At 45.6% G+C, this 23,339-nt stretch overlaps 2 protein-coding genes across 2 annotated transcripts in view; one reads left to right on the forward strand and one right to left on the reverse strand.

The window, feature by feature from the left end:
- The window catches only part of LOC123747816 (venom protease), a 469,133-nt gene that overhangs the window by 171,398 nt on the left and 274,396 nt on the right, over window positions 1-23,339 (forward strand). The gene's annotated exons all lie outside the window — the stretch shown is intronic.
- LOC123750386 (sphingomyelin phosphodiesterase) overlaps window positions 1-23,339 on the reverse strand; it is a 114,807-nt gene that overhangs the window by 3,091 nt on the left and 88,377 nt on the right. Inside the window, exon 6 of the mRNA XM_069319450.1 lies at window positions 13,031-13,215. Within this exon, the coding sequence (XP_069175551.1) occupies window positions 13,031-13,215 (185 nt within the window). The remainder of the gene's footprint in view (window positions 1-13,030; window positions 13,216-23,339) is intronic.

Genomic DNA, 23,339 nt, shown 5'->3' on the forward strand with positions numbered 1-23,339 from the left:
AACAGGGTAATTATTATTTAAACTTTATGAAATAAATGTTATATTTCCCATGATATAGCTGTCATATTAGGTTCCTACTATTATTGTGTTTGTGCCTTTGACAGGCGAAATTGAAGTGGAAGAAGAAATAATTATTACGTAGCATCTAGTACATGTGGTAAAGTCATCCTGAACCCACAAGAGGAGTATTGACTGACGTTGTTAATACGCTTTCCTACCTGATTGTCTAAGGTAATCATCCATACAGATAAGTTGTATTTATTTTTAATTACTAACATATGTAGACTTATACTGTAGTGAATATCTGCTAAACAATAATTTTGATTGGTAGATTATATAAATAATATAACCCCCCCCCCCCAACAATGTGTTGAAATTGATTGATGGGAATTTAAATATCATACAGTCCGCTATCGAAATAGATAAATTAACGTAAAAATAAATCTCTAAATAAATTACTATATAAATTAATATAAATTAGAATTCAATAACAAAACTTGCAATATGTTGACCAAACCACAGTAGAAAGTGAGGGGACGACGACGTTCTGGTCCGTCCCGGACTATTCTCTAGTCGATTGTGATACGAGAGTGATTGATGAAGATTAAGCCACCCAAGAGGTGGCACGGGCATGAATAGCCCGATAAGTGGTGGCCCTTTTGAGCCATTACCAGTATCAAAAGATGATACTGGAGATCTGTGGAGGCGCAACTGCACCCTGTGTGACGGGAGATGTCTCCCGGACCAAATGGTGACCAAATGGTCGGTGATACGAGAAGGAGGCGAGGCGATAAATAGGCAAGAGAGAGGTGAGGAGAAGAAAATCTAAGAGGAAAAAATTGCAAGGCAAAAGGTACGAAATGTTATTGTGACTCCTCTTCTGAATAACTTGCAATATATAGACCTCACAAGTCAGTTTACCCCACAAGTGGTGGGTGATGGTGGTGTGTGGTTGGTGGGTCAGTATTGGGTGATGGTAGTGTGGGGTTGGTGGGTCAGTAGTGGGTGATGGTGGTGTGTGGTTGGTGGGTCAGTATTGGGTGATGGTGGTGTGTGGTTGGTGGGTCAGTATTGGGTGATGGTGGTGTGTGGTTGGTGGATCAGTAATGGGAGATGGTGGTGTGTGGTTGGTGGGTCAGAAATGGGTGATGGTAGTGTGGGGTTGGTGGGTCAGTAGTGGGTGATGGTGGTGTGTGGTTGGTGGGTCAGTAGTGAGTGATGGTGGTGTGTGGTTAGTGGGTCAGTAGTGGGTGATGGTGGTGTGTGGTTGGTGGGTCAGAAATGGGTGATGGTGGTGTGTGGTTGGTGGGTCAGTAATGGGTGATGGTCGTGTGTGGTTGATGGGTCAGTAATGGGTAATGGTGGAGTGTGGTTGGTGGGTCAGTAGTTGTTGATTGTGGTGTGTTGTTGGTGGGTCAGTAGGGAGCAATGGTGGCGTGTGGCTAGTGGGTCAGTAGGGGTGATGGTGGTATGTGGTCGGTGGGTAAGTAGGGATGATGGTGGTGTGAGCACAATCCAGGTGGTGTGAGCACAACCCTGGGACTGAGAATTTAGAGAGTCAAAGTAGCAATGTAGAAGGACATGGTATCGAGGTACACAAAAATGAAAGCAATATTGTAGAGCAAACTGGTGATATGAATAAAGAGACAAAAAATGAGACAAATGAGAACACAAATGAGAAAGACGAAAGCAAGAAGGAGAAATATAAGGGCAATACCGAGAATGAATGCAGAAACGAGAAAGTTGGAACAAAAAAACACAAAAGTAGCCAAGTCGTGCACGGGTAGAAACAAGAAGAATACAATCACAAATGAAAATATTTTCAGGTATTATGCAAAAGGACGATGCAGATATGGGCCCAGAGGCACGGAATGCACATTCATGCCCCCACGGAAATGCCGAAACTGGTTAGGGAAAGGCAGATGTCGTTTTGATACAGGGTGTAGATATTTTCACCCTAAGCTATGCAAACTCTCAGTTAATTAGAGGAAAAGCTACGATCTTCATTGCCCTGATTTCCTCGTCAGAGGTACACAGCCCTATATAAGAGAAGAAGTCCAATATAATAGCCCTGAAAATTTTTTATAGGCAGGCAGAAACAGAGGGAGAAACAGACAGGCAGAAACGTGGCAGGAGTACGGATGGAGAGGGGGAAATGCCTAAGACTGGACTACGGTTCGTCATCAAGCCCACACATACTACACCCCCAACTACACAGAGACTACCACACTCCCCAGTATCACTTCCATAACTGGACAAACCATTGCCACAACAACACACCCTGGGTCAGGGTAGAGAGGAGGGAGAACTAACAAAACCTTCCAGAAGTGACACACAATATGGGCAATCATTCATGTTTGCAAACATTCAAGGTTTAAAGCCAAAGTCAAGAAATAAAGTAAAGTTCATAAATGGCCTCCTATTACTAACCATCTAGGAACGAAAACACACTAGACTTGTTATTCACGAACAATGATGAACTAATCAGAGACATTACAATCTCAGATACTACATACTCAGACCATAAGCTCATTGAAGTGCGAACTAGCATAAATAACGGTAGTAGGTCTAAGAGACCCAACAAGCGAGAAGGAATATTCAATGAATTCAATTTAATCAATAAGAGGATCGACTGGGAAAATATAAATGTAGACCTTGCAAACCATTCAATGGAAGACGGTCTTAAGCGACAAAACTCCCACACAGGGAATAGCTCAACTGACAGCTGAAGCTTACAAGGTCTGCTTGAAACACGTGCCTGTGAGGAGGGGCAGAAAGAGGACCACTCAAGAAAAAGAACACAGACGAATGTACAAAAGGAAAAAATAACGGAAATGCTTCGGCAGACAAGCAAGGAAAATAAACCTAAGCAGGGAGATCGAAGAAATAGAACAAACGTTGAAGCGATCATATGAGTCTGAGGAAATGGAATTAGAACAGAAAGTTATACAAGAGATAAAGAAAAATCCGAAATATTTTTTCACATATGCAAAATCAAAATAAAAAACCTCGACCAGTATTGGACCGTTAATTACAAATGAAGGAATTTGTACGAACGCCTCACTTCACCGGTGGGTCGAAGGTGCGAACCGAGCCGTGTTGTGAGTGAGGGGGGGAGGTCGAGTGCGCGCCAATTGTACGTAAAATACCACGTGAAGTACCAGCACCGCCTAATCTCCACCACTGTGAGCCAGCCATCCGTAGCGGGGTGCCTGATGTAAGGGAATGGTGTGTAGGCCGGCAGTATGAATGAGTAAGTACGTATGTGTATATTTCTGGTGATCAGTTAGTCTCTAAAAGCTTGAATTCGAAAGTCAGGTGTTCCATCACATTGTCACACAGCACCTGTGGAGGTGAAGTGAAGTGTGGATGAGGAGATAATCACCCTTGTTGTCAGTTCAGAGTGACTTCCGTCTTGTGTACACAGACGTACAGTGTGTGTGGGTACACACGGGAACAGAGTATACATAGATTAGCCAAGGACTGTGAGGATGTCCATGTAATAATTATATTATTCCATTGTGGTAATTAAATCATTTTTGATCGTCCGTGGGACGGAGTGATGTTATTTCCATGTGTAGTCTTGCAGGTGTGGAATTCCAACACTGAGTGCTCAGGTTAGTGTGTGTGTAACGGCAGTATTCCTGGCAATGATTATTGTGGAGTGTACCACAGTGTAGTCTTAATTTCTTGTATTGTTCCCAGGGCCGTGACAAGTGTGATTTATATATATATGTATTGTGGTTGCAGTATTAACGTAATTTTGGTAGAATTTGGTGAGTGACGAGGCTGTCGTGAGAGACCGCAGTCGCTCTGTCGAGTAACGTAATTCTCGGTAGTGTTTATCGGCCTGCGGGATCGATAAATCACTCACCCATGTGATTTAAGGAGTGCGAGATATCCTTAGTGTTCCCAATAACGTTTGATAGCTGTAGGCTACATGCGTCAGCAGTAATTATATATATATATAGCATCGTAGTGACACAGTGCCCAGTGTTATTGTGTTATTTACTGTGGTGATTGCAAATTGTGGACCTATGTTCTAAGGGGTAATGAGAGCACTGTTGGTCATTTGCAACAGTATGTGTTGTTCAGTATTCTAATACTTAGAAATTAGAGTACTTGCCGTGTGTGTTATTGCAAAGGAGTTCTTATTTGATGGTGATTGTTGCTAGTGTTGAGCATCACCATATGTGATTGCAGTTTAGTAAAGTCATTGTGGGGCAGTGTTCTAGAGGGTTCATGTCCTGTATGTTATTTTACTAGGTTCTGCAGTATTGTCATTGCAACCGGATTGTAACGTAAATCACTGTGATTTGTTAGTGTGATTTGTCACTGTCGTGGATGAACTCGGCTGTAGACGAGTACTTGGGGTATATATTCTCCTGTTTATCTGGTAAGACATCGAAGACCAGTATTCAGTGAGGTGATTGCGAGTCAATCAATATAACGTAACCAAGGGAACGCCCATTGCTTTAAGAGAATATGTTCTTTGACAATTTGAGTAACGTAGAATATGTTTGGGTTAATTTACTATCCTGCAAGCAGCTACGGTAGTCTCAAGGAGCCTAGCCATCACCCAGATAAGAATTAGAGTATTGTCTGTCGTAATTAACGGTCAGTGGGCCGGGTAATTGACGTGTTTCAGGAAGTCAAAGTAAATAACCTCGATCCTTGTTTGATCGACTCACACGAAGGCTCCATTGTTCCATTAATGTAACGTCGTTATTTATCTGTCCGGAAGTACCGGCACTTGATTGACTCGTGGGAGGAGTAACGTCATTTTAGAATAACGTAAACGTGGTGCTTAATTACTGTTATTAACCACCTGAATTGGTCTGAGTATGGAAGGCTCAGATGGAATTCATACCTTAATATAAATTGCTGAGCCAGTGTGAAAGGTTGCGTATTTAATTGTTTAATTATTGGTCTTGAAGATAGTAATTAATTACTCTAAAGGTAATCACGAGTGATTACCGTTCTCTTAGCACGTTGAACATTGTAAATCAGAGTTTACCATCGCTGAGTGATTAGTAACCGATTAACGTAAATTAACGTAACTAGTAAAGAGATTAATCAGCTGTCTGGTAGTACAGGGATTAATGGGATTTTCTCACTGAATGCTCGACTGGTAGAGTGTTGTGTAATTTCCGTGTTACTAGTGACAGTTGTAAGAGTTATTAAATTAACGTAAATGTTATTTTCTTATTAACGTAAATCAATTGTTATTGATTGTTGATCGCCCGTGGGACGGAGTGTTAACGTAAGGATTAATTTGAGGAAGGGTTGTTGGAGTTGCCAGTGAACCCATTAGTCATTGTTGTCATTGAGAGGCTACTGATTTGATTGCATTGCAACCGCCATTGCAGGTGTAAAACTGCACTGAGGCGTAGAACAGTAGGAGGTTACTGGAGACGTGTTCCAGAACCCAATGTGTCATTTGATGTAATTGTGATTATAGATCTGTTAGTTCTTGTTTCTTGTTGATTCCTCTGTGTTCACGCTTATGTTTGATTTAGTTCATTATGCAGTCCGAGGGGCTGGTGTCTAGCTGTCATTGATAGTGTCACAGGAAGGATTTCGAGTAATGTCATTGATATTTCTTTTTGTTTTGTTGTAGTAGTAGTTAGTACTTTATTGAATAAACTAAGTTGTTATGTTTAACACTGTCTTTTCATTACATCCCACACATTATAATTGTTATGCAAGTGTTCTTCACACTTGACTAATCAAATTGAGACTGATTCTGAGTTTTGGACCAAATATACGGCACCACACAACAATAAATCATTGTTGTGAGACCCCAGGACCTACTCGTTAGATTCGCTTCGGTGAATGGCGAAGGTCGTCGGCCCAAGTAGAAGGGATTTCAATTTTTATTGGGGTCTCGGCGGAATTAAGATAATTTTTACATAGTCAGAACACGAATCAATTGGTATGTTGCATATTTTCTCTCCTTGCTTCTGTGATGGTTCTGGGTCTTGACGTGGGTAGAATATAATTTTGTGATAATTGGTTGTTGATTGCTGGTGTTGACTTTTTGATGTATAGGGACTCGCTGATGTTGGGTCTCTTGCTGACGCTGTATCTGTCGATAATTTCTGTGTTGCGTGTTAAGATTTCTCTGGTGATGGTCTGGTTGCGTGAGGAGATTATGTGCTCCTTGATGGAGCCCTGTTGTTTGTGCATTGTTAATCGCCTAGAAAGAGACGTTGTTGTCTTGCCTATATACTAAAATCTTTGGGGCTAACAGTCCTTAAGTGGGCATTCCTGTGACCCGTGCTCCCCGCAGTAAGTCATAGAATTCCTTTGGAGATTTCAAGCTAAAAGTACTGGCCACATAAGGAGTCAGCATTCAGTTGAGTGCTTAGCCAGTCTGTATGTGGGTGTGGGTATCTTACTGCGGGGAGCACGGGCAACAGGGATAAGAGCCTCTCTGGATGTGGAGTCACTGTTCACCAACGTGCCTGTGGTAAAAAAATACATAACCTCGCCAGAGCCGTTTCCTACCGCCGGTTACGGTGGTAGGAGGAAGGCCATGGGGACACACTACCTTTAAGAGTACGAAGTTTGTTACCAGTAACAGTGTGAGGAGATGGTTCACCAGCTCACTTACAATGGTGCTCTTATGCCTGTGGGAGCCAGTACACTTGTTAAGTTTGCGGACTTAAGTTTGGTAACCAGCAACCGAAACATCTAGTGTTTGGGCTCATGTGAGAGCCCCAGTCATCAGCAGTCCAGAAATGTTACCCAGGCCGGGGTAGCACGTCTGCGGACAGAGATATGCCGATAGCATCATCTCATTGTATGACTTGGAGCGAGACTCAGATTTGCGCGGGAACAGACAGCCGCCTGGTGAGCTGTGGGCCGCCCGCGCTAGCCACTTGAGTCGTCGTCATGGAAACAGCCGCCATCTTAGTACACATCTTGAGCCGCCATGTTGGTCGGCCATCTTGGAGTTGCCCTAGGGGCTATGCTTCCCAGTTGCTAATTGGTGAGATTGGTAGGCCGCTGTATGCCTTCCTCTCTTTGGTTATTTCGAGGAGGACTCGGGAATCGCTTGTGTAGGCGTCATTCTGAACACAGCTGCCACGTTATCAAGACGCTCTCTGTACTCAATTCGGCCAATTTGAGTATAGGGCGTCGTGGTGGCTTGACTACTCAACTGCTTCACCTCCTGCTTCATCTACGACAGCGGTCGTCACAGAATCCGGTCTAAGTCGTCGCGCGAAGGGGAGAAAGACAGAGTGTACAGTGGGTAGAGATCCAGTGATCTGGGATTGTGGGGTAATGTGCATACAAGCAGTAACAACCTCGTAGATCCCATACCAGTGATTATAGATAATGCCTGCTAGTGCTCTGTAGCAGTCGATGGGAGCGGGGAAATTCATGTCAGTGTTTTAAGGCAGGTTTCCCATGTTTGTGTAAGACACTAACGTGCGCGTCACCTGGGTACGAACGCCTCACTTCACCGGTGGGTCGAAGGTGCGAACCGAGCCGTGTTGTGAGTGAGGGGGGGGGGTCGAGTGCGCGCCAATTGTACGTAAAATACCACGTGAAGTACCAGCACCGCCTAATCTCCACCACTGTGAGCCAGCCACCCGTAGCGGGGTGCCTGATGTAAGGGAATGGTGTGTAGGCCGGCAGTATGAATGAGTAAGTACGTATGTGTATATTTCTGGTGATCAGTTAGTCTCTAAACGCTTGAATTCGAAAGTCACGTGTTCCATCACATTGTCACACAGCACCTGTGGAGGTGAAGTGAAGTGTGGATGAGGAGATAATCACCCTTGTTGTCAGTTCAGAGTGACTTCCGTCTTGTGTACACAGACGTACAGTGTGTGTGGGTACACACGGAAACAGAGTATACATAGATTAGCCAAGGACTGTGAGGATGTCCATGTAATAATTATATTATTCCATTGTGGTAATTAAATCATTTTTGATCGTTCGTGGGACGGAGTGATATTATTTCCATGTGTAGTCTTGTAGGTGTGGAATTCCAACACTGAGTGCTCAGGTTAGTGTGTGTGTAATGGCAGTATTCCTGGCAATGATTATTGTGGAGTGTACCACAGTGTAGTCTTAATTTCTTGTATTGTTCCCAGGGCCGTGACAAGTGTGATTTATATATATATGTATTGTGGTTGCAGTATTAACGTAATTTTGGTAGAATTTGGTGAGTGACGAGGCTGTCGTGAGAGACCGCCGTCGCTCTGTCGAGTAACGTAATTCTCGGTAGTGTTTATCGGCCTGCGGGATCGATAAATCACTCACCCATGTGATTTAAGGAGTGCGAGATATCCTTAGTGTTCCCAATAACGTTTGATAGCTGTAGGCTACATGCGTCAGCAGTAATTATATATATATATAGCATCGTAGTGACACAGTGCCCAGTGTTATTGTGTTATTTACTGCGGTGATTGCAAATTGTGGACCTATGTTCTAAGGGGTAATGAGAGCCCTGTTGGTCATTTGCAACAGTATGTGTTGTTCAGTATTCTAATACTTGGAAATTAGAGTACTTGCCGTGTGTGTTATTGCAAAGGAGTTGTTATTTGATGGTGATTGTTGCTAGTGTTGAGCATCACTGTATGTGATTGCAGTTTAGTAAAGTCATTGTGGGGCAGTGTTCTAGAGGGTTCATGTCCTGTATGTTATTTTACTAGGTTCTGCAGTATTGTCATTGCAACCGGATTGTAACGTAAATCACTGTGATTTGTTAGTGTGATTTGTCACTGTCGTGGATGAACTCGGCTGTAGACGAGTACTTGGGTTATATATTCTCCTGTTTATCTGGTAAGACATCGAAGACCAGTATTCAGTGAGGTGATTGCGAGTCAATCAATATAACGTAACCAAGGGAACGCCCATTGCTTTAAGAGAATATGTTCTTTGACAATTTGAGTAACGTAGAATACGTTTGGGTTAATTTACTGTCCTGCAAGCAGCTACGGTAGTCTCAAGGAGCCTAGTCATCACCCAGATAAGAATTAGAGTATTGTCTGTCGTAATTAACGGTCAGTGGGCCGGGTAATTGACGTGTTTCAGGAAGTCAAAGTAAATAACCTCGATCCTTGTTTGATCGACTCACACGAAGGCTCCATTGTTCCATTAATGTAACGTCGTTATTTATCTGTCCGGAAGTACCGGCACTTGATTGACTCGTGGGAGGAGTAACGTCATTTTAGAATAACGTAAACGTGGTGCTTAATTACTGTTATTAACCACCTGAATTGGTCTGAGTATGGAAGGCTCAGATGGAATTCATACCTTAATATAAATTGCTGAGCCAGTGTGAAAGGTTGCGTATTTAATTGTTTAATTATTGGTCTTGAAGATAGTAATTAATTACTCTAAAGGTAATCACGAGTGATTACCGTTCTCTTAGCACGTTGAACATTGTAAATCAGAGTTTACCATCGCTGAGTGATTAGTAACCGATTAACGTAAATTAACGTAACTAGTAAAGAGATTAATCAGCTGTCTGGTAGTACAGGGATTAATGGGATTTTCTCACTGAATGCTCGACTGGTAGAGTGTTGTGTAATTTCCGTGTTACTAGTGACAGTTGTAAGAGTTATTAAATTAACGTAAATGTTTTTTTCTTATTAACGTAAATCAATTGTTATTGATTGTTGATCGCCTGTGGGACGGAGTGTTAACGTAAGGATTAATTTGAGGAAGGGTTGTTGGAGTTGCCAGTGAACCCATTAGTCATTGTTGTCATTGAAAGACTACTGATTTGATTGCATTGCAACCGCCATTGCAGGTGTTAAACTGCACTGAGGCGTAGAACAGTAGGAGGTTACTGGAGACGTGTTCCAGAACCCACTGTGTCATTTGATGTAATTGTGATTATAGATCTGTTAGTTCTTGTTTCTTGTTGATTCCTCTGTGTTCACGCTTATGTTTGATTTAGTTCATTATGCAGTCCGAGGGGCTGGTGTCTAGCTGTCATTGATAGTGTCACAGGAAGGATTTCGAGTAACGTCATTGATATTTCTTTTTGTTTTGTTGTAGTAGTTAGTACTTTATTGAATAAACTAAGTTGTTATGGTTAACACTGTCTTTTCGTTACATCCCACACATTATAATTGTTATGCAAGTGTTCTTCACACTTGACTAATCAAATTGAGACTGATTCTGAGTTTTGGATCAAATATACGGCACCACACAGCAATAAATTATTGTTCTGAGACCCCAGGACCTACTCGTTAGATTCGCTTCGGCGAATGGCGAAGGTCGTCGGCCCAAGTAGAAGGGATTTCAATTTTTATTGGGGTCTCGGCGTTTGCTCGCGCCTAGTCAATTGTTCATATATGGTCCCAAAGTGAGAAATGAGCTGCTTACTACACTGGTGTGTTAGCTAAGCAAGTCCTTCCTCAGGCGACCTAATTGAATATCACGACAGGAATAAAGGTTAAAGAATAAAGAAAATTCTTAGAAAATTTTTCGAGCTCAATTCCTTATACCAATTTCATTTATTCCTTTCTTATCAAAGTCACAAGAACTCTCACAAACAGAAGATCTTACGAACGTGTACATTTTTCCACAATCTTTGACGGCTTTGGTTACATTTATTAAACAGTTTTCAAGCATGAAAACTTCCTAATCAACTGTTGTTATTGTTATAAAAAGCCTCTTGGTGCTTCGGAGCTCATTAACTGTTTAATAAGTGTAAACAAAGCCGCCAAAGACTGAGAAAAAATGTATAGGTTCGTAAGTGCTTGCGTAACCGCTTCGTGAATCTGGTTCCCTGGGAGGGATGTGGATAAGGATTTCGGATGGGACGGGGAGGGAAAGAATGATGCCCAATCACTTTGACGGTCGGGATTGAACGCCGACCTGCATGAAGCAAAACAATCGCTCTACCAACCAGCCCAAGTGGTTTGTGAAGATGGCCTAGAGTATGGAGTGGCCAGAAATACAGTAGGTATTGCCGGTCTACAGGAGAGATGCACAGAGGATTTTTGCATCTAGACCCTTGCATGACAGCTTTGATCACAATAAGGCAAAAGCAGCCATTCTTAATGATTATGAACTTATTTCAGAGGCATATCGACAGAGGTTTAGAAAACTAAGATGAGGCCCAGCTAGGTGAAACTTTCGTAAATTGTGCACAAAAGAAATGTTATATGTTTAATAATCATTAGATGTCGGAAAGATTAGGGATCTGGACACTAAAAAAAATTATTCGTGGTTGAAGAGTTCTCATCTCGCATACGTTATAATGTGGATCTGTATCTGGCAGAGAAACCCCCCCCCCCTTAGAGGTATGTATCTGTTGGCTAGATTGGCAGGTGAATACAAGTTAATTCACCGAGTGCCATTTAACAATAAACCTCACTGATATAAACAAGGATCTTACCAAACAACTAACCCTTCTACCAAGTCTGCTTCATAAGTGCGTCCTACAGCCGGTTAAGGAAACATTGTTCCAAAGGTGTCCGATAGTAAAGTGGGGAATGAGGAGAAACCCAAAGAGGATCACACCAGTATAAAACCTCACCCATGGATGAAAGTGTTCCTACTACTAGTGAAAGGATCTTTTGTAGAGAGTTGTTGGTTTCTTCACCCTAAGAAAGAGGCCTATGACACTCACAATTTGTGAAGGAAAGAAATCCAAATGTGTACAAAATGTAAAGGGACAAAAAACACTTACAACAAATAATTTAAGAGATTTTTTTATCCAACGAGAAAATATAATTTGCAAATGGAATGTCGCATGATATTAAAATATTAAGGGATTCAGGAGCATCCTAATAATCTTTATTAGTTGAGTGTTTTACAATATATACATTCTACAGAGATTTGTGATATAATAATTATACAGGGAATTACTGGTGACTTCCAGACTGTACCCTTGAGAGAAGTTAACCTTGAGTGTGATTTCATAAAGACAATTGTTTAGTAGGTGTTAGTACTAAATTACCAGTTACTGTCGTAGATCTAATTGTGGGGAAATGATTCTGATGGAAATCTGGTTAAATGGGAAGACCACCGAAATATACTAAGCAAGCCCAGAGGTGATTAGCACTGACAGACTCTGAGGACTATGTACTGGACCCAGCATGTGTCGTGACCCAGTCCACATTAAGGAATAGGGAGTCTCAATCATCGGTAACCTCCAAAAATGCAAGTCAGGAGACAAATATAGTCTGAGATGTCAAAATGTAAGATGGATCTTTCTGACACTTTTATGACCAAGCTGCAAGAAGGAGATGGGAACAGGATTGGGAGCACCTCCACCAAACCACATAGGAAAAGGGATAAGACAGAGTGTAGTCCAGTTACCACGACTAGCTTTTCAGACCTGAGACTAAAATTAAAGTTTATAAATCATAAAAAACTGATCCGATGTTAACTGAATTACATAAGGCAGCGACTGAATCGGAGGTTATGAATTATAACTACTACACTAACAAACAAATCCACAAGGGTGGATTTGAGGGCTCAAACCTACGCACGTGATGTTCCCAGAAGCGCCTTAAAGAAGCGCCTGGGAACATCCCGTGCGTTTTTTCGAACCACCATCACGGCCCTTGTTGATATGTTAATTTGATATATCATTCTAGTGTGATTTTTGTGTATACACTCGAGAGGAGTTGATGCGAAAATGGAGGCCCAGAAGCTTACCTATCTTACACACTTGGGAGGTAGTTAATTAAGTAGTCCTACCGAATGTATATAGAGAATAAGTGATAGGTGTAGTACATGATTTTCAAACAGGTGGTTACCAGAGTATAAACAGAACTTATAATAAAATAAACAAGTATTTTAACTGGCCAGATGTAAATTTTTATTGTAATAACACGTCTTGGTAAGGTAATTGTTGTAACAAATTATCTATAAATCTAATTTAATATATAAAACATTAGTTTATGTTGATATATAATTATCTTTCTCCACATGATCAGTAACACCGACGAGCGAGCATCATTGCACGCCAGCGACTCAGGTTTATGTGCAGTAAAGGAAATAATTGATATCGACAATAAGGAATATGGAGAGTATGTGTTAGCCTCACCTGTAGTATAGATCAAACAAGTGTCGGTCAGCAGCCATACGATCTGCCAGGTCCTGCCAGTCCGCTGGGGTGAGCCCCATCATGCCGTACTGGTCCCGGGCGCTGTACAGCTGGTACCACCTCGCCTCACCCGTCTTCTCTGCCTCCGTCAGGTTCATCACATATGTCTCGTGGTCCAAAACAATCTAAGAAATGAGAGAATTTGAGAAATAATACAGAGTAATGACAGACTCCTCGGAATCTAATTTGTAGATTAACCCTCTGAATGGGTACTTTCTTGACGTGATGAGGGGACTCTTGTAAGCTGCTTGCGAATAGGTACAGACGGTTCCTGCCCCCTTCTCCGGCTTGCCGTGACGGTGCCCGAGCGAAATACACAGCATTTCCTTGTATCATTCATCTAGTAGTAGAACCAACCCAGCAGCTGCAGCCCTGGGGCAATAGACTTCTTTGGTGGGAGGGACGGGTAAAACGGGAGGTTCAGTGTCCCCACAACAACCAATCATCTCGTCTAGTTACCCCACATAGTTAGACATAGGTTCAAATTTACTTTGTAGGACTGGAATCCCTATTGGTTCCTGAATACTCTCCAGGGCTTTAAATCGTGATCCATGTATACGTCCTGTTACCCCTGAGGATGCTCATATGGTTATGCCTGCCCTTGTTGGGCTGTGTGTGGGGTTGTACCCAAAGAGGGTGGGTGGGGGCGTGGGACTAAGTGTCCAGTTTCTGATACTGTTAAGTCTTCATTCCAACACATCCCTTCTTCTCTGGCTTGTGGAGGTGGGCGACCAGGGCCTCCCCGAGCCTGACTGTGGTATAGGATCGGGTTCCATGTCTCCAGTTGTGATAAACAAAGTCCAGGTGTTGCCTTTGGCTTCCCCTACTGATTCTCTCACTCCCTCAGCCTCTCCCTTGTCAGTGTCGACCTCCTCACCTGGGGGTGACTAAATCTTTGATAGCTACTACAACGCCGTCTACCTTCTCCCGTCTAAATATTTGATGTCTACTAGGGTGACCATTCCCGCCCTGTGGTTATACACATATAATGCCATATTATAGACTCAATGGTTGCTCGAGTTAAGTTTAATCCCTCTCGGACTGGCACCCACATCGTTGAGATCCCCTTGAAGCAGGTGCCACACGTCATTTTCATGAACACTTTCAGAAAATGTTATATACCACCTTGAGAACATTGAATAGAGCACTCTTGAAAATACTGTATACAGCTCCTTGAGAACATCGAATACAACACCTTGAGAACATTACATACAGCACCAGGAGAACACGGTATATAGCTCTTTGAGAACATCGTATACAGCACCTTGAGAACATTACATACAGCACCATGAGAACATTATGGGGACCCACATGGAGGTGCAGATACATGGAGAGCTAAACTCGTGGAAGTGGCAACTAGGAACTTTCTGAACCAACATGCCAGGGACCCACAAGACCTAGACTCAACCTGATATTCACCTTGAATGAGTCAGAAATAAAAGAAGTCAAAATTTAAGCCCCCATGGGAATGAGTGACCACAGTCAATTGACATTTTAATATATGGTAGAGGTAGGGATAACCTATACAAGGTTGGGATTGGAAGGGAAAAGACTACATTACCAAAGAGGAAAATAGGACGAGATGAGGAATTTTCTAATGGGAATACTATGGGAAATAGAACTCAAAGAGAAGACTGTACAAGAAATGATGGACTAAGTCACCCAGAAGTGTCAGGAAGCTGCAGACAGGTTTATCCCGGCCCAAAAGAAGAAAAACGAAAAGCAACAGATGAATCCATGGTTCAATCAGAAATGTAAATGTAGCGAAGCAATTGAGAACAAGAACATGGAGAAACTACAGGAATAAAAGAACATGGAGAAACTACAGGAATAACAGAACACCAGAGAACAGAAAGAGATACCAGAGGGCAAGAAATGAGTACCTCAGAGTGAGGAGAGAAGCAGAGAGACAGAATGAAAATGACATCGCGAGTAAAGCCAAGACTCAACCAAAACTGCTCCACATCTACATCAGGAGGAAAACAGCAGTGAAGGAACAAGTGACGAAACTGAGAAACGGGTAGAACATATACACAGAGAATGACAAGGAGGTGTGTGAAGAACTCAACACGAGATTCCAGGAGGTCTTCACAACAAAACAAGGAGAAGCCCCTGCACTAAATGAGGAGTCGACAAACCAAGCAGCCTTGGAGGAATTTGACCTCACCAGTGATGAGGTCAAAAGGTGTCTGCTGGAGCTGAATGTGACAAAGGCTGTTGGGCCTGACAGAATCTCACCATGGATACTAAAGGAAGGTGCAGAAGCACTAAGAGTGCCATTCTCTATGGTGTATAACAGGTCACTGGAAATAGGAAACTTACCAGAAAGTTTGAAGACAGCTAACGTAGTCCCAATATAAAAGAAAGGTGAAAAGCAAGAGGCACTGAACTACAGGCCAGTTTCCCTAACTTGAATACCATGCAAGGTGATGGAGAAGATCGTAAGGAAAAGACTCGTAGAGCATCTGGAGGGAAATAGCTTTGTAACACCATCAGCATGGGTTCAGAAATGGCAAATCGTGCCTCACAGGTTTAATAAAATTCTATGACCAGTGTCACGTGGGGGTGGGCGGTCCGGGGCTCTGCTAACACTCGGCTGCTAGGGGCTCAAAGACCCAAATACTCAGCCCCTCCGACTCCCGGGATTCACCGGAGTCTCCTTGGTCACACAAGAGAGGACCAACAATGCCCACCTCCGCAGGTCTTTGCTTCCACCACAAAAGGGGTGCCACTGATTCACCCTGGAAGCCCTTCAGTCGAACACGGGGAAATTGCTGTTAACAATTCCGGCCTAGACCCGTGGGGGAGTGAAGGAAGACTCAGGCTTACCTATAACCATAACCTCCCTGAGTCTTGCCTGCCAGACAAAAAAGGTTGCAGGAACTCCTTTCCCGCCTGTCTTCTCTATCTTCCTCTTAGCAAGGTCGCCAGCTGGGTTATTATATCTGCACCCCAGCAATGCAGTTCAGTGGGTGTATTATATATTGTTTGTAGCCAGAAATGTATGCTCATAGAGAAATATCATAAATGGAGGCACACTCAAACACAGTAATAAAATGTGTGGATTTACTGATGCAAATTACATGAACACACACACACAATCACAAGTAATACATGAATATGGAATATGGATAATGAGTCTGGAGATCGTCAGCCTCTTCTTCCACGACCTCCAACACTCCTTCAACTGGGCAGGAAGACAGGAGTCTCACACTCTCACAGGAGGGCCTCTTCACCACGTCGGCACCTCTTCTTCACTGTCCCGCCATCCATACACACTGTCCTCTCTGACAGTCCTGGACACAAGCTGCTTTGCAGCCTATTCTACTATTAAAGTAATAAAGTCTTGCTGCCACATACACAAGTAAATATTGTGGCCTAACTAGCCTACTCATACAAGGGGTAATAGGAGGGAAAATGATCTACCTTACATTCCTGGCTCACGACGCCTGTCCCTCGATGGTGTGAGGTTCCCACGCTTCCTTGGGTCGATCCTTGACGATCCAGGACGTTCCACAGGTCCTCAGGTGTCGTGAAGCCTTCGCGTCGTCGCCGTTCCAATCCCTGAAATTCAGCTGCCCCAATCCTGGTTCATCGATGGGCGCTGAGCTAATCACTATTTTTCCCCACACTCGCCTCTCCCACAAGGCGGTGCTCCTTGTCCTAGGCACGGTGTCGTCCTTCCAAGATTCACAGTGGATGTGACCCCAGTCACAGCTAGGCCTGCCCGCCCATCTTCCAGACCTCAACGTCCAGCCAGCGGCGCCGCCCAGCGTCGTCGCCGACTATTTTCCAAGTTTGGCACTTCTCTGCTCAATGAACTTGGTTCCTCTTTTGCTTCCCAGAAGCGCAGGGTCTCCAATAACTATGATGGGCTGCGATGGCCAGCTCAATCCACTGAACAAGACTTGCAGAGCCTCCAATCCTTGAGAGCAGACCGAGGCGCGTCCTGTCGCTTCCAAGGTCAGAACAACTCTGACGTTGGCGCCGCCCGGGGCACTCGGTGACGTCATGGCGGCCCCTGATTTGTCGCCCGCGACCTACGTCGGCCAATCCGCGATCGGCTTGTGTCCCTTCCAAAAGGTCATATCTGCCGTAGGGGATACTGTTTCATTTTATAACAGGGCGCCAATTTTCCTTTATTTACAACTTATAATATAACTTCCTTCCCTTAACTGGCAGCCGGTCTGGTCGCCACATATATCATTAGACTCCCTGAACCTCAAAGAATCAGTAGGGAGAGCTGATATGACTCTTTAAGCCGGCAAACGGAAGAAATAGGAGAGGGCACCGTAACATACCCCTCCCCTTAAAATAAGAGTCATATCGGAAGAGCAGCACTCAAGAGGGCAACCTATACTCTTGCTCCCTCCGTTCCTGAAGTGTCACTCCTCCAGTTGGTGACGTGGCTCGTACCACCTTGCCAGTCACTTGCCTCATTGTATCTCCACCTCGCATAGTACCGGGTGTGATGGGTGTTCCCTGAACACCTACAAGAAATCCTCTCTCCGTGGCTACAAGTGTACTCCCACGGCTCGTTACCACTGTAAGATTCAGTGCATGCGGCGCCTCCACCGCGTCGTGCACTCCGAGATAGTCTGGCATTTCCACTGCGTCCTACAGGTACTCCATGTTTCCTCTCATGATCTCCTCTTCGCCAATCTTCTCTCTTCTCGGTTCCTCTTCTCCCGTAGGTGCGTTGTCTCCTCACAGTGGCACTTGTAACCTGTACTCCATCCAGCAGCTTCCTCTATTCCACACTAGGCTTTTGCGATGGCCCAATGCCCCTCTGGTTAGGCTGGCGCCTACCCTGGGTGTACCTATTCCCTGCTTTCTTCGTATTGCCCTTCCTATACCACTCGCTCCTTCGTCCCCGACGAACATCTTCACTCATCCATGAGATTCTCTTCCCTGCAGACGTCTTCTTCGGTTCGTGGTTGGGCTCATCCACCTCCCTGTGGCTCACCTCACCACGGTGGTTCATCTTGAACCTACCACTATTCATCTGGCCGGCATAGGGTGCACTGCGTCTTGGCTCCTCCACTCTGCCCCTCACTGCCGTTCGCTCATCCACTGAGCTTACTTTATTCATGTTTCTGTATGGAGGGAGTGCGGTCTGCAGCCTCTTCACCGCCCCAGGCGTTTGTACAGCTGCTCCTCGCCACTCCTCCACACGCATCATCAGGCTTAGTCGGAGGTCCCCCGTCGGGGTTTTCCACAACCTCCGACGACCTCTCTGCACTCTCGCCCTCGTTGTCGTCGTCTCTGGCGACGTTTTCCCTGGCGAAGTCGGCTTCCTCACCACCATCTGGAACGACCGATACCTCACCTGGCAGGGTTGTACCGCTGCTTGCAACATAGGCACTCCTGGCCCAATCGGGTTGTATCCTGCCTCCTCCGAGGTCATTACCCAGCACCATCTGTACATGCTCTAGGGGTAACTTAGGAGCTACAGCTACTATAGCTTTCTCGACTCCGCAATCGGCAATCAGCTGTACTTCGTGAAGTGGAAACCTATATTCCGCCCCCACACTGCGTATCCTCACCACTCCCACAGGTGAATCATTAAATTCCTTGGGGAGAATACTCCTGGTTACCATACTTATGTCAGCACCCGTATCTCGAAGAACGGCCACCTCCACTGGGTCTGACTTTCCAAACTTCACGTTGGCCTCGAAAACGAAGGGATGTTCACCCAACTTCATTTCCCAACCATTCACGTTGGGTCCACTATAATATGGGGTGTGAACAAACACCCTCTCCTCTTCCAACATTAATCCTACATTCCTTTGGTGCTCCTCACACTCGCGGGCATAATGTCCTCTCACACCACAGTTGTAGCATCGGCTGCCTCCCCTGGGCGGCCACTCGCCAGTCACTCTGGCGGTACCACTTGCAGACGTCCCCTGGGTCCTCCTTGGACTCCCTGTCGTCGTGTCCGGGACTGTAGCACTTGCTCCCGAGGTAGGTCCACTGCTCACAGGTTGGGGCTTCCTCCCCACGTCCCTTGAGCTCTTGAACCGCGTTACTTCATCGGGCACACTACTCTTGGGAGAGTCCCCACCCGTCCTCGCTCCTCCTGAACTCCTAAGGTTCCCTCCCGACCTGGGGTAAGGCGAGTGTCTGGGCGGCCCCTCCCCCTTGATATGTAGTGCCTCCTCCAGCATGTTGGCTCGGTCCGCTGCAGCCTTCAGGTCCTTAATACCTGCTTCTCTCAACCTTACTTGCAACTCAGGATGGAGCACTGACATAAACTTCTCCATCACTATCAGTCGTTTGATATCATCCACCGACTCCGCTTCCTCCGCCTTCAACTATCGTAGGAATTTCCGTTCCATATCCCTGGCGGTCTCGGCGTAAGTCTTTCCCGACGCTCTTGTACACTCTCTGAACCGCTTCCGGTACATCTCCGGAATGAGTGGAGAACCGCATTCTTAATCGCGTCATAACTAGTACACTCCTCTAGGTCCAGCATGTTATAGGCTTCCCGGGCCTCACCAGTCAATCTGCCCTGGACCAGAGCAGCCCAATCATCTTCCGGCCACTCCTTCAGAGTCGCTATCCGTTCAAAGTGTTCGAAGAACGCCTCAGCTTCTTGTGGTTCGAACGTAGGTAAGTCATGTTCCCATACCTTGAGGTCATCCCGCCGTGCAGGTAGTGAGGGCAGACCACGTTCAACGCGACGCAATTCGACTTCTTTCTTTGCCCTTATCTCCTCCAGTCGCAGTTGTCTCTCTCCTTCTTCCCGCTGCAGCCGAGCTTCTCGCTCCTCTCGCTGCAGCTCAGCCGCACGTTCCTCTCGCTGCAGCTCAGCCGCACGTTCCTCACGCTGCATTTGCGCTTCTCTCTCCTCTCGTCGCAGCTGGGCTTCCAGTTGCATCTTCATTATTTCCAGTTGCAGGCTCCTCTTACTACAGCTGGACCTTCCACTGCTCCCATGTTCACTGTGAATTCTCTCCACACTGGTAGGCGCTTGGGGAGGCCCTAGTCGGGACGGTTCACCTTGCGACGGCTCTCCTTGGGACGGCTCCTCTTGAGATGGCTCCTCTCCCGTCGCTTCCTCTCGAGCTGTGAGCTGTGCCATGATCTCTATCCTTCGCTCCGCTACGTTAGTCGTCCTCAACCTGATCCCAAAGTGGTTTGCCACTTGTTGGAGCTGGGCCTTGGTACACTCTTCCAAAATTCTCTCGTCCCTTGTATCAATAAATTTCTTTACTTTGTCTTCCTCCATCTCTATATCATCAAGCATTCACGACAGCACAGACAAGTTAGTAGGCACTAATTTCACCGTTTCAGTCCCTTAGCTGGTTGAGTAACAGTACCACCGAATTCACTGGCCACACTGTATTAGTACCCTGGCAACACTTGTCTTGAAATTTGGTCCACACTGTAGCTTGATCCACGCTTCCTGGCGAGGTTCCCAGTTCTTGGCTACTGGGGTTCGAATCCTGGCAAGGTCGCCAGTTCTCTTGTCACGTGGGGGTGGGCGGTCCGGGGCTCTGCTAACACTCGGCTGCTAGGGGCTCAAAGACCCAAATACTCAGCCCCTCCGACTAACGGGATTCACCGGAGTCTCCTTGGTCACACAAGAGAGGACCAACAATGCCCACCTCCGCAGGTCTTTGCTTCCACCACAAAAGGGGTGCCACTGATTCACCCTGGAAGCCCTTCAGTCGAACACGGGGAAATTGCTGTTAACAATTCCGGCCTAGACCCGTGGGGGAGTGAAGGAAGACTCAGGCTTACCTATAACCATAACCTCCCTGAGTCTTGCCTGCCAGACAAAAAAGGTTGCAGGAACTCCTTTCCCGCCTGTCCTCTCTATCTTATTCTTAGCAAGGTCGCCAGCTGGGTTATTATATCTGCACCCCAGCAATGCAGTTCAGTGGGTGTATTATATATTGTTTGTAGCCAGAAATGTATGCTCATAGAGAAATATCATAAATGGAGGCACACTCAAACACAGTAATAAAATGTGTGGATTTACTGATGCAAATTACATGAACACACACACACAATCACAAGTAATACATGAATATGGAATATGGCTAATGAGTCTGGAGATCGTCAGCCTCTTCTTCCACGACCTCCAACACTCCTTCAACTGGGCAGGAAGACAGGAGTCTCACACTCTCACAGGAGGGCCTCTTCACCACGTCGGCACCTCTTCTTCACTGTCCTGCCATCCATACACACTGTCCTCTCTGACAGTCCTGGACACAAGCTGCTTTGCAGCCTATTCTACTATTAAAGTAATAAAGTCTTGCTGCCACATACACAAGTAAATATTGTGGCCTAACTAGCCTACTCATACAAGGGGTAATGGGAGGGAAAATGATCTACCTTACATTCCTGGCTCACGACGCCTGTTCCTCAATGGTGTGAGGTTCCCACGCTTCCTTGGGTCGATCCTTGACGATCCAGGACGTTCCACAGGTCCTCAGGTGTCGTGAAGCCTTCGCGTCGTCGCCGTTCCAATCCCTGAGATTCAGCTGCCCCAATCCTGGTTCATCGATGGGCGCTGAGCTAATCACTATTTTTCCCCACACTCGCCTCTCCCACAAGGCGGTGCTCCTTGTCCTAGGCACGGTGTCGTCCTTCCAAGATTCTCAGTGGATGTGACCCCAGTCACAGCTAGGCCTGCCCGCCCATCTTCCAGACCTCAACGTCCAGCCAGCGGCGCCGCCCAGCGTCGTCGCCGACTATTTTCCAAGTTTGGCACTTCTCTGCTCAATGAACTTGGTTCCTCTTTTGCTTCCCAGAAGCACAGGGTCTCCAATAACTATGATGGGCTGCGATGGCCAGCTCAATCCACTGAACAAGGCTTGCAGAGCCTCCAATCCTTGAGAGCAGACCGAGGCGCGTCCTGTCGCTTCCAAGGTCAGAACAACTCTGACGTTGGCGCCGCCCGGGGCACTCGGTGACGTCATGGCGGGCCCTGATTTGTCGCCCACGACCTACGTCGGCCAATCCGCGATCGGCTTGTGTCCCTTCCAAAAGGTCATATCTGCCATAGGGGATACTGTTTCATTTTATAACAGGGCGCCAATTTTCCTTTATTTACAACTTATAATATAACTTCCTTCCCTTAACTGGCAGCCGGTCTGGTCGCCACATATATCATTAGACTCCCTGAACCTCAGAGAATCAGTAGGGAGAGCTGATATGACTCTTTAAGCCGGCAAACGGAAGAAATAGGAGAGGGCACCGTAACACCAGGCAACATAAATTAGGCAAGAAAGAGAAGGGTGGGCAGATTCAATTTTCTAGGACTGTCAGAAAGCCTTTGACACAGTACCTCACAAAAGGCTGTTACAAAAGCTGGAGCAACAGGCAGGAGTAAAAGGTAAGATACTCCAGTGCATAAGGGAGTATCTAAGAAACAGGAAACAGCAAGTAACTGTGAGGGGGAGGCATCAGAGTGGCGATATGTCACCAGCGGCTTTCCACAGGGCTCTGTACTTGGACCCATCCTGTTTCTAATAAACGTAAACGATCTTCTAGAGGGTATAACTCATTCTTCTCAATGTTTGCTGATGATGCAAAAATTGTGAGAAGAATAAAGACAGATGAATACAGACAGAGACTACAGAACGACCTGGACAAACTGGAAGAATGGTCTAGAAAATGGCTACTAAAGTTCAACTCAGGAAAGAATAATGTAATGAAATTTGGCGAAGGCAGCAGAAGGCTGAACATAAGGTACCATCTTGAGGTCATCTTGAGACAATTTCGGGGCTTAGTGTTCCCGCAGCCCGGCCCTCGACCAGGCCTCCTTTTTGTTACTCATCCCCAGAAAGCAGCCCGTAGCAGCTGTCTAACTCCCAGGTACCTATGTTCTCAATTAACATAACAAGACTCCATACTCATTTTCAAATGTAAATTTGATAGAGCCCAGTAGGCTCAGGAATCTTTACACCAGTGAGGGAGCCGGTCGGCTGAGCGGACAGCACGCTGGACTTGTGATCCTGTGGTCCCGGGTTCGATCCCGGGCGCCGGCGAGAAACAATGGGCAGAGTTTCTTTCACCCTATGCCCCTATTAGCTAGCAGTAAAATAGGTACCTGGGTGTTAGTCAGCTGTCATGGGCTGCTTCCTGAGGGTGGAGGTCTGGTCGAGGACCGGGCCGCGGGGACACTAAAGCCTCGAAATAATCTCAAGATAACCTCAAGATATACCTATTTACTGCTAGGTAACAAGGGCATCATGGTGAAAGAAACATTTTGCCCATTTGTCTCTGCCTCCACCAA

This window comes from Procambarus clarkii, chromosome 93, assembly GCF_040958095.1.
Source record: "Procambarus clarkii isolate CNS0578487 chromosome 93, FALCON_Pclarkii_2.0, whole genome shotgun sequence".
Lineage (NCBI taxonomy): Eukaryota > Metazoa > Arthropoda > Malacostraca > Decapoda > Cambaridae > Procambarus > Procambarus clarkii.